The sequence below is a fragment of the Procambarus clarkii genome, chromosome 67 (assembly GCF_040958095.1).
Source record: "Procambarus clarkii isolate CNS0578487 chromosome 67, FALCON_Pclarkii_2.0, whole genome shotgun sequence".
NCBI classification, from domain to species: Eukaryota; Metazoa; Arthropoda; class Malacostraca; order Decapoda; family Cambaridae; genus Procambarus; species Procambarus clarkii.
This window is the reverse complement of record NC_091216.1, coordinates 15,189,721-15,206,186: the sequence shown is the minus strand read 5'-3', so window position 1 is coordinate 15,206,186 and position 16,466 is coordinate 15,189,721. Positions and strand designations below refer to the sequence as shown.

Here is a 16,466-nt window from a genome sequence, read left to right as displayed (position 1 = left end):
TCAGAATCCTGGTCAGTTTAATCACAGTCAGGGGTCTTCAGTAATACTATCACTGCTAAATAATAGCAGTATCATTTATATTATGGTATTTGTAGGCGATGCTGTGGTCACAAGCTGAACAGCGGTGCTGTGAGCTCGTGCTGCGTGCGCCAGCCTTGGTGGCTTGCTCAATACTGACGCTGTAACACCCAAGAATGTTGGCCTGGATTTTTTTTTCTAGGTGGCATCTGGCAACTATCGGTCGTGGCTGTACTATAGCTGCCCCTATCCCAGGCGGGGCGTTTAAATTATAGCGCTAGACACAAAATCATATATAAATGATGTGCGCGGTTTCGGTTTTGTCACTGTTATCATTTATATATGATATGCGCGGTTTGAGGGTTAAAAAAGTGACAGCAGGGAAGACCCCCTCAATTATAAACCTGTATCATTGACAAGTGTAATAGTGAAAATATTGGAAAAATAATATAAACTATATGGGTAGAACACTTGGAGAGAATGATATAATATCAGACAGACAGTATGGTTTTCGATCTGGAAGATCCTGTGTATCAAATTTACTCAGTTTCTATGATCGAGCCACAGAGATTTTACAGGAAAGAGATGGTTGGGATGACTGCATCTATCCGGATCTAAAAAAGCTTTCGATAGAGTTCCACATAAGAGGTTGTTCTGGAAACTGGAAAATATTGGAGGGGTGACAGGTAAGCTTCTAACATGGATGAAAGATTTTCTGACTGATAGAAAAATGAGGGCAGTAATCAGAGGCAATGTATCGGACTGGAGAAATGTCACAAGTGGAGTACCACAGGGTTCAGTTCTTGCACCAGTGATGTTTATTGTCTACATAAATGATCTACCATTTGGTATACAGAATTATATGAACATGTTTGCTGATGATGCTAAGATAATAGGAAGGATAAGAAACTTAGATGATTGTCATGCCCTTCAAGAAGACCTGGACAAAATAAGTATATGGAGATGGTCACTTGGCAAATGGAATTTAATGTGAATAAATGCCATGTTATGGAATGTGGAATAGGGGAACATAGACCCCACACAACTTATAAATTATGTGAGAAATCTTTAAAGAATTTTGATAAAGAAAAATATCTAGGATGGTTCTAGATAGAAAACTATCACCCGAGGACTACATAAAGAATGTTGTGCGAGGAGCCTATGCTATGCTTTCTAACTTCAGAATTGCTTTTAAATACATGGATGGCGAAATGCTAAAGAAATTGTTCACGACTTTCGTTAGGCCAAAGCTTGAATATGCAGCGGTTGTGTGGTGCCCATATCTTAAGAAGCACATCAACAAACTGGAAAAGGTTTAAAAACATGCTACTAAGTTGCTCCCAGAACTGAAGGACAAGAGCTACGAGGAGAGGTTAGAGGCATTAAATATGCAAAAACTAGAAGACGGAAGAAAAAGAGGTGATATGATCACTACATATAAAATAGTAACAGGAATTGATAAAATCGATAGGGAAGATTTCCTGAGACTTGGAACTTGAAGAACAAGAGGTTATAGATTTTAACTAAATAGACAAAGATGCCAAAGAAATATAAGAAAATTCACTTTCACAGAGTGGTAGACGGTTGGAACAAGTCAAGTGAGAAGGTGGTGGAGGCCAAAACTGTCAGTAGCTGGTTAGACGGGACACCACGAGCGTAGCTCTCATCCTGTAACTACACTTAGGTAATTACATTTAGGTAATTATGATACGAGGCGACAGTATTCGGCATAAGGAGATGGTCCTGGAACAACCACGAAAGGAAGGACATAACAACCCTGCAGTTATAGGAAAAACTAGAAGGACCACCAGGGAACTTCATATTACCGCTGAGATGAAGCTCGCAGGTGGGAGACCTACAACGAGGAGACCTACAACGAGGAGACCTACAACGAAGCCACCTGCTCCCTATACAAATGATGATAGACTCGAGTCAGAAACTCCAGATGGGAAGGTTATCTTGAGATGATTTCGGGGCTTTAGTGTCCCCGCGGCCCGGTCCTCGACCAGGCCTCCCTCCCCAGGAAGCAGCCCGTGACAGCTGACTAACACCCAGGTACCTATTTACTGCTAGGTAACAGGGGCATAGGGTGAAAGAAACTCTGCCCATTGTTTCTCGCCGGCGCCCGGGATCGAACCCGGGATCACAGGATCACAAGTCCAGCGTGCTGTCCGCTTGGCCGACCGGCTCCCGGGAAGACTCGAGGAGGAGAACGAACCAGCCTCATACCGGGCTGGACTGATCTGCTGATAGAGGCGGAGCTGCTGGAAGCCCCTCAGGTTTGGACACCAAGCAAGTAGCATCTAAAACCAAGACTGGGCCGGCCACCAAGGAGCCAGAAGAACAACTTTTCCCTCGGTAAGTCTACAAGTGAGCCAGGACCTGGAGCAATAGCTGAACCTTGGGAAAAGAGGCACAGGTAACCCCACCTCGCCCAGTCCTGCCTGAAGGCATCGACCTCGATGGTCACGCAGTCGCCGAAGGGTGCCACGTATATTGGGAAATGCCTCGACCACGCCGATGCGAAGAGATCGACTTCCAGAGGCCCAAAAGTCTGGCAGAGCCAACTGAACAAGTTGGTATCGACTATCCATTCTGTGGACAGGGGAATGAACTGGAACAGGCCGTCTGCCAGGACATTGGACACCCCCTGAACGTAAACTGTCAGGAGAGCCAAACCTCGAACTCGAGCCAAACCCGAAGAGATGAGCCCAAAAGAGCCAAGGACTGTATTGAACCCCCTCAGTTTAGGCAATGAACCATTAGGGAACAGTCCGAGTGGACCCGGATCATCGATCCGCAAGTGACTGGAATCTTTCGGAGCGACATCTACACAGCCACGAACTTTGCACTGTGGTGTGAGTCCGATGGAAAGATGGACCCCACCGTCCCTGACTGACTTGGTAAGCACTGGTCACAAAGCCCCAGCCCAGAGTCAAGGCGTCCGTGAACACATCGAGCAAGTGCTCGGGTATGCGCCAAGACACTAAACCCTGAAAACCCCGAAGAAGAAGCCCGCGATGCAGTAACCGATGCAAAGCCCCTGGAGGCCGAACCCAGTGGTCATGAGATAGGTGAAAGGGACGTTCTTAGTGTTTTTCAGTATTCAGTGCTTTGGTGCCTACCCGAGCCAGTCCGTGAACACATCGAGCTCTTGCTCAATGTGTTCACGGATGCGTAGTCTCTTGGCTGGGCTTTGTGATCAGTGCTCACCAGGCCAGTCAGGGTCTGTAGGTTCCATCCTTCCATTGGGGCCACAGCACGGCGCGGGAGTTTTTGGCAGTATGGATGTCGTTTCGAAGGGTTTGGGTCGCTTGTGGATCGACGGTCAGGGTCCATTCGGACTGCTCCTGGCAGTTCACATTCGGGGGATGTCCAACACCCTGGTGTACGGCCTGTCTCTGTTCATTTCCCTGTCCACGGAATGGATGGTCAATGCAGATTCATTCAATTAACTCTGCCAGACATATGGGCTGCCGGAGATGGATGTCTTTGCGTTGGCATCGTCGAGGCATTTTCCGGTATTTGTGGCACCCTTCTTCGACAGCAAGAGTGTTGGGATCAATGCTTTTCGGCAGGATTGGTCGAGGGGGGGTTACCTTTACCTCTTTCCTCTGGTTCAGCTGTTGCTTCAGGTCCTAGCTCACTTGGAGACTTACCAGGGTGAAAGTAGTTCTCTTGGGCCCCTTGGTGGCCAGCCCAGTCTTGGTTTCAGGTGCTGCTTGCTTTGTGTCTGAACCCAGGGTTCTTCCCGGGGCTCCGCCTCTTTCAGCAGATCGGTCTGTTACATGGCTGGTTCGATCTTTTCCTCGAGTCTTTGCGTCGGGTATTTTTTACTCTAGTCTCATCACATCTGTATGGTGATTAGGTGGCTTTGTTAATGGTGTCCCACCCGTGTGCTTCGTCTCGGCAGCAGTATGAAGTTTCCTGGTGGCCCTTCCGTTTCTTTTAGTCTTTTCATAGGTGTACAGTACTTTGCTTTCTGTTAAGGTGGTCTTGTTCTTTCTCGTTGCTGTTTCAGGACCGTCATCTTATGCCGAATACTGTTACTTCGTATCGTGTGGCGCTGTCGGACCCACTGCAGCTTGCTTTCGGCATCAGTGTTACTTGTGTGCCGTTTCGCAAGCTTTCTCGCATGTTGTTCCACCTCCGGCCTGCTCATGCACCACCTGAGCCATCCTGGTTGTGGGACAGAGTGCTCTCTTATCTCTCTCCCTCGGTTTTTAGTGGCCCCTTCGATTCAGGATTTTTTCTCCAAGGCTCTTTTTTTTCTTGTTGGCATTGGCCTCTTGGGGTCGGGTCGGGGACCTTCATGCTCTCCTCCGATACAGAGGTTTCTGCTCATTTGTCTCTGGTGATAGGTTTGTTCGTTTGCAACTATCTTCTACTTTTCTGGTGAAGAATGAGACGGCTGATTTCTGGAGGGGTCCTTTGGTTGTTGATGCTTTGTTGGTCAGGCCAGGGGTGCATCATGTGTTGTGTTTAGTTGTGCCTCTCTGCCATTATTTGCACGTCATGGTTTCTTTGTCCGAGGATACGCTTTGGGTTGATCTGGTTTCCCTGGTTCTGAACTAGGGAAAGACCCAAACCCTGGTTCCCTGTACCAGGGTTTGGGTCTTAAACATCTGCAGGATTGTTCGATCTAACCAGCCTGCGGTCTATCTTCGTGCCCACAACGTTCGTAAGTTTGCTGCGCTTGCTACCGTCTTCGGTAATATGTCTTGGGCCGACATTCGGGCAAGGGTTTTTTTTGGCGGTCGAACAGGGTCCTGGCTGAGCGCCACCTGGTCAGTGTACCTGGGCCTAGTCGGGTCTGCGTCGTTTTTGATCGGATGTTTCAGCCAGTTGTCTCGACTTCGCGTTGAGGAGCGAGTGCCAACCGTCTCCTGGGTAAGTCGCCTCTTGTTTTCGTCTTTTGTTAAGTAGCTCGGGGAGCCGAAAGGGTTTCCCCCAGATATCCAGTGTTGAATGCAATAGAACGCTATTTTTTGGGTGAGACCCGGAGGCTCCCCGACATCTCTCCCTCCCTCCCTCTGATTGGCGTTTTTTTCGCGTGTTTTTGACATCCAGCCTCTGAACTGAAGGCATGGGTAGCCAGCGTGAAGGGGTCTTGGTCTCCCCCTTTCCCCCTCCCAGGGAAAGGCCGCTGCGCAGATGGTGACGTCATGCTCGTTTGCTCATTTTTCTTTGGGGGAGTTCTGTCCACTCGTTTGACTTTTCAGTAGTAGTTTCAACCAGAATAGGGGTTAGTTTGGGGATGCTTTCTTTTCTGGGTGCCTGACCCAGTCGATGGCAGACATAGAATGCTCCAAATCACATGTGCAATTCTATAGACTATTGCTCCTCGTGCTTCTCTGAAGGGGGGATGGGGGGGCAGGTTCTGGCTCTTGGTTCCCGGTAGGCCTAAGAACTCCATTCACACTGGCTGATGCCAAAGTCTAATACAGTATATCATTATCAGCCTGAATAGCTCCAGGGAGCCTTCAGGTCTCGCCCAGAAAATTGGATTTCGTTACAGTCAACACTAGTTTTTCCCAATATTTTGACCATTACACTCCATGGTGGATTTTATATTCACCAGGAAAAGTAACCCATGTCCTTTTGGGAATGCATTATAATTTAGAAGAGAATGAGGAAGTTGAAGCAGTTGAAAAACCTAATTTCAGGAGAGTACACTAGGGAAACTTTGAAAGTTCTTTAATGAATTTGATTGGAAAGATTTGCTGTTAGGCAAGAAAGAAAATGAGATGTATGTCAAGTTTTGTGAAATATATGATACAGGCACAAAAAAATTATAGGAAAATATAGATGCAGAACTAGGAAACAGGATTGGTTCAACAGAAATTGCGAGAGAGCCAGAGACCTAAAATTACACAAAAATGGAATCAATATAGGAAGAGTTAACCCAAATAAAACCCAGGTTCAATTTTATTGACCCTGATACAATAAAAAATTTAAATCTTTTGTCATAAACCTGCTTCCAACACTAGTAACACTGTGCTCTGCCTTCCCTTCATATCTGAACTCAAAACTTTTACTAATGCCTTTCGTCCTCTTGACATAAAGCTCGCCTTTCGACAAACTAACACACTTCATAGCAATCTTGTTCACACTGCTCCTCCTGCTTCTAATGCTTCTCGTGTCTACTCTATTTCCTGTTCGTCTTGTCCTCTCCAATGCCTTGATGAAACTGGCCATACACTTAATGACAGACTTAAAGAACACAAAAGAAGTGTTAAGTCTGCAGACACAAACAATGCTCTCTTCTGTCATGTTAGAGATTCTAATCATCCTATTGATTGGTCTTCCTCCAAAATAATCTTTCCTGCCTCTACTCTCCACAGACGCCGTCTTGTTGAATCGGCTGTAATACACAACGTACCCAACATGAACTTGAGTCATGGCTTTGTTGCTGTTGACTCTTTCCTTTCACAGTATATACTCAAATGCTCTAAACTTTTTAACAAACATGACCTAACATAAGCTTACCCTTCCATTTATCTTTCTTTCTCTTTCCTTCTTTCTTTTTCTTGTTTTCTCTTATGATCCTGTGCTTATTCCTATTACTATCCCCTTCTTATTCCTATCCCCTTCTTATTGGGTGGTTATAAATAGGAGCTGCCTCGTATGGGCCAATAGGCTTTGTGCAGTTACCTTTGTTCTTATGTTCTTGTGTTCCTATTCCTATTACTATTCCCTTTATTACACATTAATAAAGGGAGCCGGTCGGCCGAGTGGACAGCACGCTGGACTTGTGATCCTGTGGTCCTGGGTTCAATCCCAGGCGCCGGCGAGAAACAATGGGCAGCATTTCTTTCACCCTATGCCCCTGTTACCTAGCAGTAAAATAGGTACCTGGGTGTTAATCAGCTGTCACGGGCTGCTTCCTGGGAGTGGAGGCCTGGTCGAGGACTGGGCCGCGGGGACACTAAAAAGCCCCGAAATCACCTCAAGATAACCTTACATTTCGTACCTTTTTTGCTTTGCTTTTTCTTCCTCCCTCTAAGATTCTTCTCTCCTCTCTTCTCGCCTTTCTTCCTTCTTCTCACCTCTCTCTTGTCTATTTATTGCCTTGCCGCCTCCCTTTATCACAATCGACTTGAGAATGATCCAGGACGGACCGAAGCGTCGTCATCTCTTCACTTCATAGTGTGGTTTGGTCAACACAAATATAGGTAGAGGCCAAACCCCAAACATATCAACGATACAAGGAAGCAAGAAACAACTACACAGCAGGAAGAAGTTAAGCAGAAAGAAATTTCGAGGAAAGATATAGAGAAATGTAAAACAGAAATAGGCCTATTCTATAAATTTATTTAAAGCAAATTGCAGATAAAGAATAATATTCAGAGGCTGAAAATGGGAAACAGATTCGCGGAAAATTAAAAGGAAATGTGTGAAACATTAAACGAACAGTTCCAAAGTGTGTTTATGCAAAATTAAATTTTCAGAGAACCTGACACAATAAGAATTCTAGAGAATAATATAGAGCACATAGAGATGTCTAGAGATGAAGTGGAAAAAAATTCTCAAGGAGCTAAGAACAAAGCATTTGGCCCAAATGGAGTTTCACCATGGGTTCTGAGAGAATGTGCACCTCAACTCAGCATTCCACTTAAATTGATTTTTCAGGCATTCACTGTGTCCTTGTAGACATTTGATGAGTAATCACTTACACAATGGTGCAGTTTTACAGGACTCAACTTTTAAAATTTGATTATTTTTTTGCTTCACTTACTATTTTATACTATGTATTGTTTGAGTTGAATAACTCCTAGACAGCCACTAGGGAGACCCTTGGCTGCCGAGGTTTGAATTCCCTTGGGGGGATCACAGAGTTCGTAGTACCTGGATCGTACATAGATGGGGTTCTGGGAGTTTTTCTACACCTCCATGAAGATCTGTTGTTGACCATTCTATTTCCCTGTTGGTAAAATCCACAAGTATTAAGATCTTTGTTCTGTCTCCACTTGCCACTATGGCCACCTTTTCTGTTATCTTCAAGTATGTTTTATTACATTTTTCATATTCCTCTTCTGACCTTCCTGTAGTTATTGATAGTTGTAAGTAACACCTACCACTATCTTCATGGTCCTCACTGTTACTATTCCTAATATGAAATCCTACCGATTGGTTACATTGAGAATCTCTTAAGCTCCAGTGTTGCTGTATCAGTAGATATACTCTTCCCCCCGTCCTGTTTGTTGTTTTCAAATTTGTTCATTCTCTATTGTATTAGTTTTGTCACTGTAACCGTGATACGAGGATACAGTTCTTCCACCTATTATTGCGACTCTTCCCCTTTATTTTTAATGCTGTCTGAATTTGTGTACAAACTTTTTATACTACTCATTTCTACAGGGCTGCTTAGATTCTTCCCAGGGGTAGATTCTACCTTTGGGCTAGTTCCATTCTGGAGGATGGCATTTGTGAGTGTTGGTCTAATTGCACTCGTTCATTCCCTCATGATCTTTTTCCTTGCTACTGTGACTAGGCCCACTATCTTATTGTGCCCTCCTCCCGCCCTGCTCTCGCATCTTGTTTCCCTATAACTCCATTTCCTCTCGCTCTTCCTATTTCACTTCACTTTACTCTGTTTTTCTCTGCCTCTTTTTTAGTCATGTCCTGGTCAATGAATACCTGGTTGTATCTACCCCCATCCCTTAATCTTCTCTTTGTTAAGTACCCTTAACTACTGGGAAGATATAATTGTTTTATTGGAACCGTATAGGTAACATTGATTCGTAAACACTGATGCATGAAGTAATTCTCCGCTGGACAATGGCCACATTGAACTTACCTTGAGGCTACCTTGAGGTGCTTCCGGGGCTTAGTGTCCCCGCGGCCCGGTCCTCGACCAGGCCGCGGGTATGAACTTGGTATCAACACTTGACAATAATTACACTCTGAGGGATAATAATTGTCATGAGTCATTAAGGTAGGAGAAGGGAATACTTTCCTTTATTACTCTTGTTTGATCACAAAATACCTAACTAATTACTTCCAATGTTTTTAACATTACCTTAGTAGTACTGTAGTTGATAAGTATATATTTTCAGTAATCTTCAGTCCAAAAGAACACGGAACTATAATTCAGTGAATTGCAAACTTGAGCTAGCAAGCAGATGTGTAGCTGATGCAAGAACTCCTGTAAGTTTAGATCAGATGCAACAGAATGGACCTGTGGCACCAGGGTAAGTGTTACATAGTGCTTCCTATTATTATTATTATTATTATTATTATTATTATTATTATTATTAATTATTAATTATTATTATTATTATTATTATTATTAATTATTAATTATAATTATTATTAATTATTATTATTAATTAAGAGGGGAAAGGGAGCACCATAGACCCCCACACCGGCTATCCGCCCTTCAGTTCTGTGGCTGATATGAATGTCAATGTGCATTATTATTATTTATAATAATAATAATAATAATAGAAGATAGTATTGTTAGAATAATAATTAGGTAAGAACAAATGTAGTAAAAAACTTGTGGATGGGAATTTCAAATATTCAGGGGTATTTTCAGAAGTACACAAAGTTATCATAACGAGCCGCCTTGGATGGGTTTTTCTGTAAAGCGGGGGAGGGCACATATTCATTTTTACATATTTTTTGTTATTAATAAGATTTTTTCTTATGGGTTTGTTATTCAGGCAAAACCATCGGTTCCAAAATTAAATGCAGTATAATCAGTCATTATTGAGGCTAAAAATGTTAAATGATTATTTATAATTTTGCTCTTGTCAAGCATGGTAAGGTGGAAGGCATGTTGTTGTTGTTTAAGATTCGTTACCTGGAACAAAGTTCCAAGTAGCACGGGCTATGGTGAGCCCGTAGACATGGTGGAAGGCAGCTTGTTCAAAGCTGCTAATGCAAACAGCCCTCACAAAAATGGAAAGTTTTTATAATTTTATTTACCAATTTGAACTGAACACTAACATGATTGGCCAATGAATAAATTTGATTTACTAGTACCTGTACAGTAGAACCTCGGTTTACGAGTGCCCCACTTTATGAATTTTTTGGTTTACAAGCTCAATTTCTTTGAAAAATTTGACTCGGTTTATGAGCTTTGCCTCGCTTGGTGAGTTTATTGATACACGTATGGGTTGACTGAGCACGTGGTTCCTGGTGGCAAGGGCGAGGCACACCTCAGTTTACCAGTGTTTCCCACCTAGTGACAATGGCACTTGAATTCTTTGTAAAGAATTTCATTATTTTGCTGATTTTCTTGGGGGAGCCCCTTCATCTCCCAGGAGCTATCCAGGCTGATATGAATGTATTAAACCCTGGTATCAGTCAATGTGCATGGAGTTCTAGGCCTACCGGAGACCTCGAGCCAGAACCTGGCCCCCTCAGAGAGGCACAAGGAGCAATGGCCTATTGAAACCCCTGAGTGTTTGGAAGCAGTCTATGTCTGCCATAGACTGGGTCAGGCACCCAGAAAGGTAAGCTCCAAAATAAACTCATATTATGGTTAAAATATTGCTACTGAAAGCCAAACTAGTGAGCAGAACTCCCCAAAGGAAAACGAGCAAATGAGCATGACATCACCATGTTACCGCACCACTGTCTGCGCAACCCCCCACCTTCCCGGGAGGGGAAAGGGGGCACCATAGACCCCCACACCGGCTATCCGCCCTTCAGTTCTGTGGCTGATGGGGAACTGGCAAGGTCGTGTGTCTTTCCAATTCTGTGCCTTGTGGTGTGGTGCTGTCTCTACGGTGGTGTGCGATCACCTGCACCTGACTCGCACCTGGTGTGCGAGCCAGGAGTAATTTTCTCCAGTACTCGGGATGCATGTGCCTAGGGTTCCCTTCCCTAGGTTCCCTGTAAGTACTGACCTTGGGGGCTTGGGGTTACCTTCCACAGGTCACCTTGGGATCTACCTCCGCTGTGTCTTTTACTGCTCGGTGATTGACTGCCCTTGGAGTCAGCTGGGGTGTTTCTTGCTCCCCCGTTTGCCTCTGGGTAGGGGGTAGTTTCCGTCACTGGTGCTGGCTCAGAGTACTATGCAGCTAGTTATCACCTCTCGTGTCGGCCGGCTGTGTTCTGCCTGGATATGTTGTCCTCTTGCCGTTTTTTCCCCCAGCCTGGTAGGGGGTCTGCCCCTTGGTTTGGTCACACTGTATTGTATCTTGGTGGACCTCCTCTAGGCCCGCACGAGTGTACACGTCCCGGGGGTTCAGCTTTAGCAGTTTGCTTGGTAGTTTTTGGGTGTCTGTTAGCAGTACCCTGCCTAGGTACCCTTAGTGAGATTACATGACAAAGGGCCCGGGGAAACCCTGTGGGGGCTCTTGCTTCGGGCAAGTTTGAAGGTTGCTCTGTCCCCTTGTCTTAGGTGACACTTATTGGCTGTGCCTCCATCAAGCTGCCTGTTGGGTCGGTGACACTTTCAACCTGGAGTCTGGCGAGTTTTGTTGCTTGTTCGTACTCCAGTTCACCCAGACCACTGATCATGATATGCAGGTGCAGGCAGCTTCGGCATTGCATGCTCGATTTAGGTTGCTGCAACGTGCTAGGTTGGTTGCTTCCCCAGATGCCCTGAGACTGCCCCATTTTGGTTATAGGTACCCAGACTTGGGGGTTGTTAGTCACCTTGACTTTGATTCCGTCTGCTCCCCCTTGTCCTTTCTCTTCTGTTGTCCGACCTGGTCCTCTCCCCTTGCGTCCGGCTCTGAAGCATCTGAGGGTTTCGTAGTCAGGGCCATGGTGTTGAAACTTGGGCGGTTTCGAGGGATGCCCATTCCGGGGTGGCAGCGAAGACATTCGAGCCTGGTCCTCCAGCCAGAGCTTCTGGGTCTAACCAGTGGGCCCCCTTCATTCCTGCTTTTTTGGCTGCTGCTGCCTTTTCTTTTGAGGCAGAGGGTGTGGAGGACAGCTTGGCCCCCCAGGGGCTCGTGGTGAGGTTCCCGGGGCTGGGGATGGGCTGACTTGGGGGCTTTGGGGCCCGGTTGGACCCGACTTGGGTTTTTATACCCCTCTGAGCTGGGCTTGGTGTTACAGGGATTGGGGGGTTCTCTTTCTTCCCGTCCGCCTACAAGTTGGATTTGGTGTCTACTCCTCCCCGGGTTCGGTTCCATGATCCCATGAGTTCGTCGCTCCTGTCTTTCCGAAAGTTTTCGGTCTCCCACATTCCGCCCCATGTGATGTGGGAAGCCATAGCAGCTTACCTCCTGTGAGGATCATGGATCCTACTTCTGTTGTGTCCATACTGGGTTCGTGTCCGGAAGTGAGGTTCCGGAGTCGTCCCTGCTTGCAGACTGCCCCTTGTTCTCATTGGAGGCATGGCATTCGTTCTGTTGGTCCTGCATGCTTGAGTGGCATAAGGCTCATACAGTGGTCCAGGTTTACTAAGGGGGTGGGGGAGCGAGTTTGAACACTGCAATGCGTGCTTGTTGGACCCCTGCCCTTTCCTCAGGATGTCGGTGTGATGCAGCTTCACATGCAGATTCCTTCCCTTCCCTTTCGGCTGCGTTGGATGCCGAGGACTTGCATACCCATGGATTGTTGGCTTTGGTCTCTAGATTCATTTCCCTTCTCCAGTTGTCCTTGGGCTGGTTTGAGGAGGACATGGAGGCACTTGGGACAGTTCCTGGGTCTGGTGTGTGCACCTCAGCGGTGCGTGCGTCAGCTGCTCTGTTGAAGCTGTTCATGCCGGGATGAGGTATTGCTGTTTTTTGCTTCCCATCTTGCGTCTCGGCAGGTGGTGCTTTCTTCTTGTGTGAAATCCTGTTTGGGCTCCTGACTCTTAGGATTTCTTTGTCCTTTTGTCCATTGTTGTTTGCAGAGTCTGCTGTTGTGCAGTATCTGCAGGCAGCTTCTTCTAGTTGTCGTCCCATGTCGGATTTGTTGGTTCTTCGAGGGGCCTGTGAAGAGTCTTCCCAGAAAGGTCGTGCCAGGGCTTGGGGTTCCTCAGGGTCATGGTAGGCCAGTGATGCCAGTTTCGGAGCTGGCACATCCTTTGGACCCCATCTTCGTCTGGTTGGCACAGTGATCGCTCTGTGCGGAGATCGGGTTCTCGTAAGGGGCGTCATTCCTTTCACGGTTCGTCCTGTTGACGATGGGGGGGGGGAGGATTTCTTTGTTTAGCATACCAGGTCCCACGATTTGTGGGACTTTTGGGTTGTTTTGTGCAGCCTGCGATGGAGTTTGGTAGCCCCTCTTCTTTCGGGAGGTTCGGTGTTGGCAGGGCAGGCCTCTTCTCTTGTGCTCTGTCGGGTCATCTCGGAGTGGGTTCGCTTGGGCGTGGTCAAAACGACTTCATCCCTCTTGTGGGTTTCCCACCTGTTTCCGGTTCCAAACTGGGACTGCTCAAGTTCATTCTGGACTTGTCCCATTCGAACCCATGGGTTTATTGCCCCCTCTTTCGGCTGACTACTGTCTTATTCAAAGGATACATTATACTGAACCTTGTGGTACTTCACAAATTAAATTTCTCTAGAATCATTACCTCCTAATTACCACTCATATTTCTGTCTCAATTGTTCATCATTGTGTGTGTGGGGCTATTTTCTGGTGGGTGAGCCCCTCATGACTCCCTAAAGCTACTATACTGATACAGTGCCAGGCTACAAGGTGCCATCAGTTGCGGAGTTCTTATTGGCTTACACGAGCCAGAACCTGGTCTCCTCAGATAGGTGCAAGGAACGGTGGCATGTATGAAAAATTTTATGTAAATTTATTTGTGTGCAACCACCAAGGGAAGGCACCCAGAAACTCGGCGAAACAAAACAGACCACTACTTGAAACCAGACTACAAAACTGCAGTCATGTTAGAAACCAGACTGCAGCCTTAAAACAGCCAAAAGAACTCCCCCCAGTAATGTAGGCAAATGATGATAAATTTGTGAAACTAGCATGAGCTTCTTTGACCCCCCACCTCCTCTTCTCATTGGGGAGGAAGTGGGGCAACTAGATGAAGTTGCTTCAAAGCGAAGTTCCTTCAAAGCGGCTTTGTCTAGTTGCTAGCTGCTGTTTGCTCTCACATGGTCATACGATTCATGGCATTTCGGGTCGTTTTCTCTGGCCTGCATTAGTGTTGGGTAGTTCTCCCTCCTTTGGGAAGATCGGAGCTGGCAGGGCTCTTCCCTTGTGCTTGGTTGGGTCATCCTGGAGTGTGTTCGTTTGGGCGTGGTCGAAACGACGGCATCCCTCAGGCAGGTTTCCTGGGTGTTTTCAGTTCCAAAGCGGGACTGTGCAGATCTGTGATTCATTCAGGACTTGTCCCATCTGAACTCCTGGGTGTTTTGCCCCCTCTTTTCAGATGACCACTCTGTTTCAGGTCCGGCTGCTTGGATGGAGAGTCTGGATCTCCGGGACGCGTATTGGCACATCTCAATTTATCTGGAGTTCAAGGGACTGGCTTGGTTTCGTTTGGGGGTGACAGGCTTACCGCTTTCGTCGCCTTCCATTCGGTTTGAATCTGGCATCTCGCGTGTTCACACGCCTTACCCGGATCGTGGTGACCAGTTTGCTTCTGTCAGGAGTTCGGGTTCTGGCTCACCTCAACGACTGGCTAGTGTGGGCTCCCAACAAGTCCTCGTGTCTGCTCGCCAGGGATTTGGTTCTTTCCCAGCTCGCCAGGTATGGGTTCTTGGTGAACTGGCTGAAGTCCCATTTCGTTCCCTCTCAGGTTCGGACTTGGCTGTGTCTTGTGAGGGACTCTCGGATCGCTTCCTTGACTTTTCCTCCCATGTCATTTTTTGCAGCTGCGGTCCCACCTTACTGTTTATTGAGAGCACCCAGGTTACTTGTCGGTTGTTTGAGCAGCTGTGAAGGAATCTGAACTTCACGGTGCTTGTCTACCCGTCGGGTTAGATCTGGCCTCGGCGGCTGTTCTGGTTCCTTCTGGGACGCCCCTTCCACCGTTCTCGCGATTGCTGGGCTCCTCTAGAGCCCCAGAGGATGTGGGGCTCTAGAGGCCCCTGCATCGGCTGCTGCATCGCCAGCTTCCTCTGAGGGTTTTTTTTGGTTCTTTGGTACGACGCCTTCCCGAGTCCTCACTCGATGTGTTCATGGATGCCTCATCTCTCGGCTGGGGTTTTGTGACTAGTGCTCTCCAGGCCGGCCAGGGTCAGGGGGGGGTCCATCCTTCCGTCGGGCTCACAACACTGCACAGGAGTTTGTAGCGGCGTGGCATTCGCTTCAGAGGGTTTGTGTTGCTTGCGGAGCAATAATTCAGCTTTATTTGGACTGCTCCCCTGTGGTTCATTGTCTGAACGGTGAGGGGTTAGATGCGGTCCTTGGCTCTTTGGAGCTGGTCGCTTCGGGTGACTCGTCTGCCGAGTTCTTGGGGTTTGGCTCCCCTGGCGGTTCACATTCAAGGGGGTGTAAAACGTCCTAGTGGACGGCCTGTCTCGGTTCATTCCCCTTTCCACGGAATGGATGGTCGACGCCGACTCGTTCAGTTGGCTCTGCCGGGCGGGCGCCCAGAGGTGGACCTCTTCGCATCGGCTTGGTCGAGGTGTCTTCCAGTGTATGTGGCGCCCTTCCCTGGACTGTGATGCTGTCAGGGTCGATGCCTTTTGGCTGGACTGGTCGTGGCGGGGTTACCTGTACCTCTTTCCACCGGTTCGGTTGTTGCTTCGGGTCGTGGCCCACTTCAAGACTTAACAGGAGAGAGTAGTCCTATTGATCCCTTGGTGGCCAGCCCAGCTCTGGTTTCAGGCAGCTGCTTGCTCGATGTCTGAACCCAATGGTCTTCCTGTTGCTCTGCCTCTTTCAGCCAAACTGCCCGGTACGATATGTGGCCGATTGAATCTTCTCTGTTCTTCGTGTCTGGTCTTTTTGATGCGGGTTTATCATCCCTTGTATGATGATCAGGTGGCTTCATTGATGGTGTCCCACCTGTGAGTTTTTCCTCGATGGCAGTATGAGTTTCCTGGCTGTTCGTTCGGCACTTTTTGTCTCTTTGTAAGTTGTCTTAGATTTTTTATATGGTTGTTTTGTCCTTTCTCTCTTGGTTGTTTCAGGACTGTCATCTTATGCCAAATACTATCGTCTCGTATCGTGTGGCGCTGGTAGAGCCGCTTCAGCTTGCGTTGGGGTGGATGTCATTTCTGATCCATTCCTCAAGCTTTCTTGGGCATTGTTTCACCTCTGGCCTGCTTATATGCTGCCTGAGCTGTCCTGGTCATTAGACCAGGTGCTCTCTAGTGCTCTCTCCTCCTTGTTTGTAGTGGCCCCCTCGGTTCTGGACTGTTTTTCTAAGGCTCTTTTTGTTATTGGCATTGTCCTCTGGGGGTCAGGGTCGGGGAGCTTCATGCTCTCCTCCGGCACAGGGGTTTCTTCACTTTCGGTCCTGGTGGGCGTTTTGTTCTTTTGCAGCTGTCTCCTCCTTTTCTGGCAAAGAATGAGTCTGTTGCTTTCCAAAGGGGGGGGTCCTTGGGTTATTGATGCTTGGTTGGTTCGGCTGGGGGTGCATCATGTTT

At 47.2% G+C, this 16,466-nt stretch overlaps 1 protein-coding gene across 1 annotated transcript in view; it reads left to right on the top strand.

The window, feature by feature from the left end:
* Ge-1 (Enhancer of mRNA-decapping protein 4 homolog Ge-1) overlaps positions 1–16,466 on the top strand; it is a 327,116-nt gene that overhangs the window by 160,000 nt on the left and 150,650 nt on the right. The window contains 1 exon segment of the mRNA XM_045757261.2: positions 9,078–9,212. Within this exon segment, the coding sequence (XP_045613217.2) occupies positions 9,078–9,212 (135 nt within the window).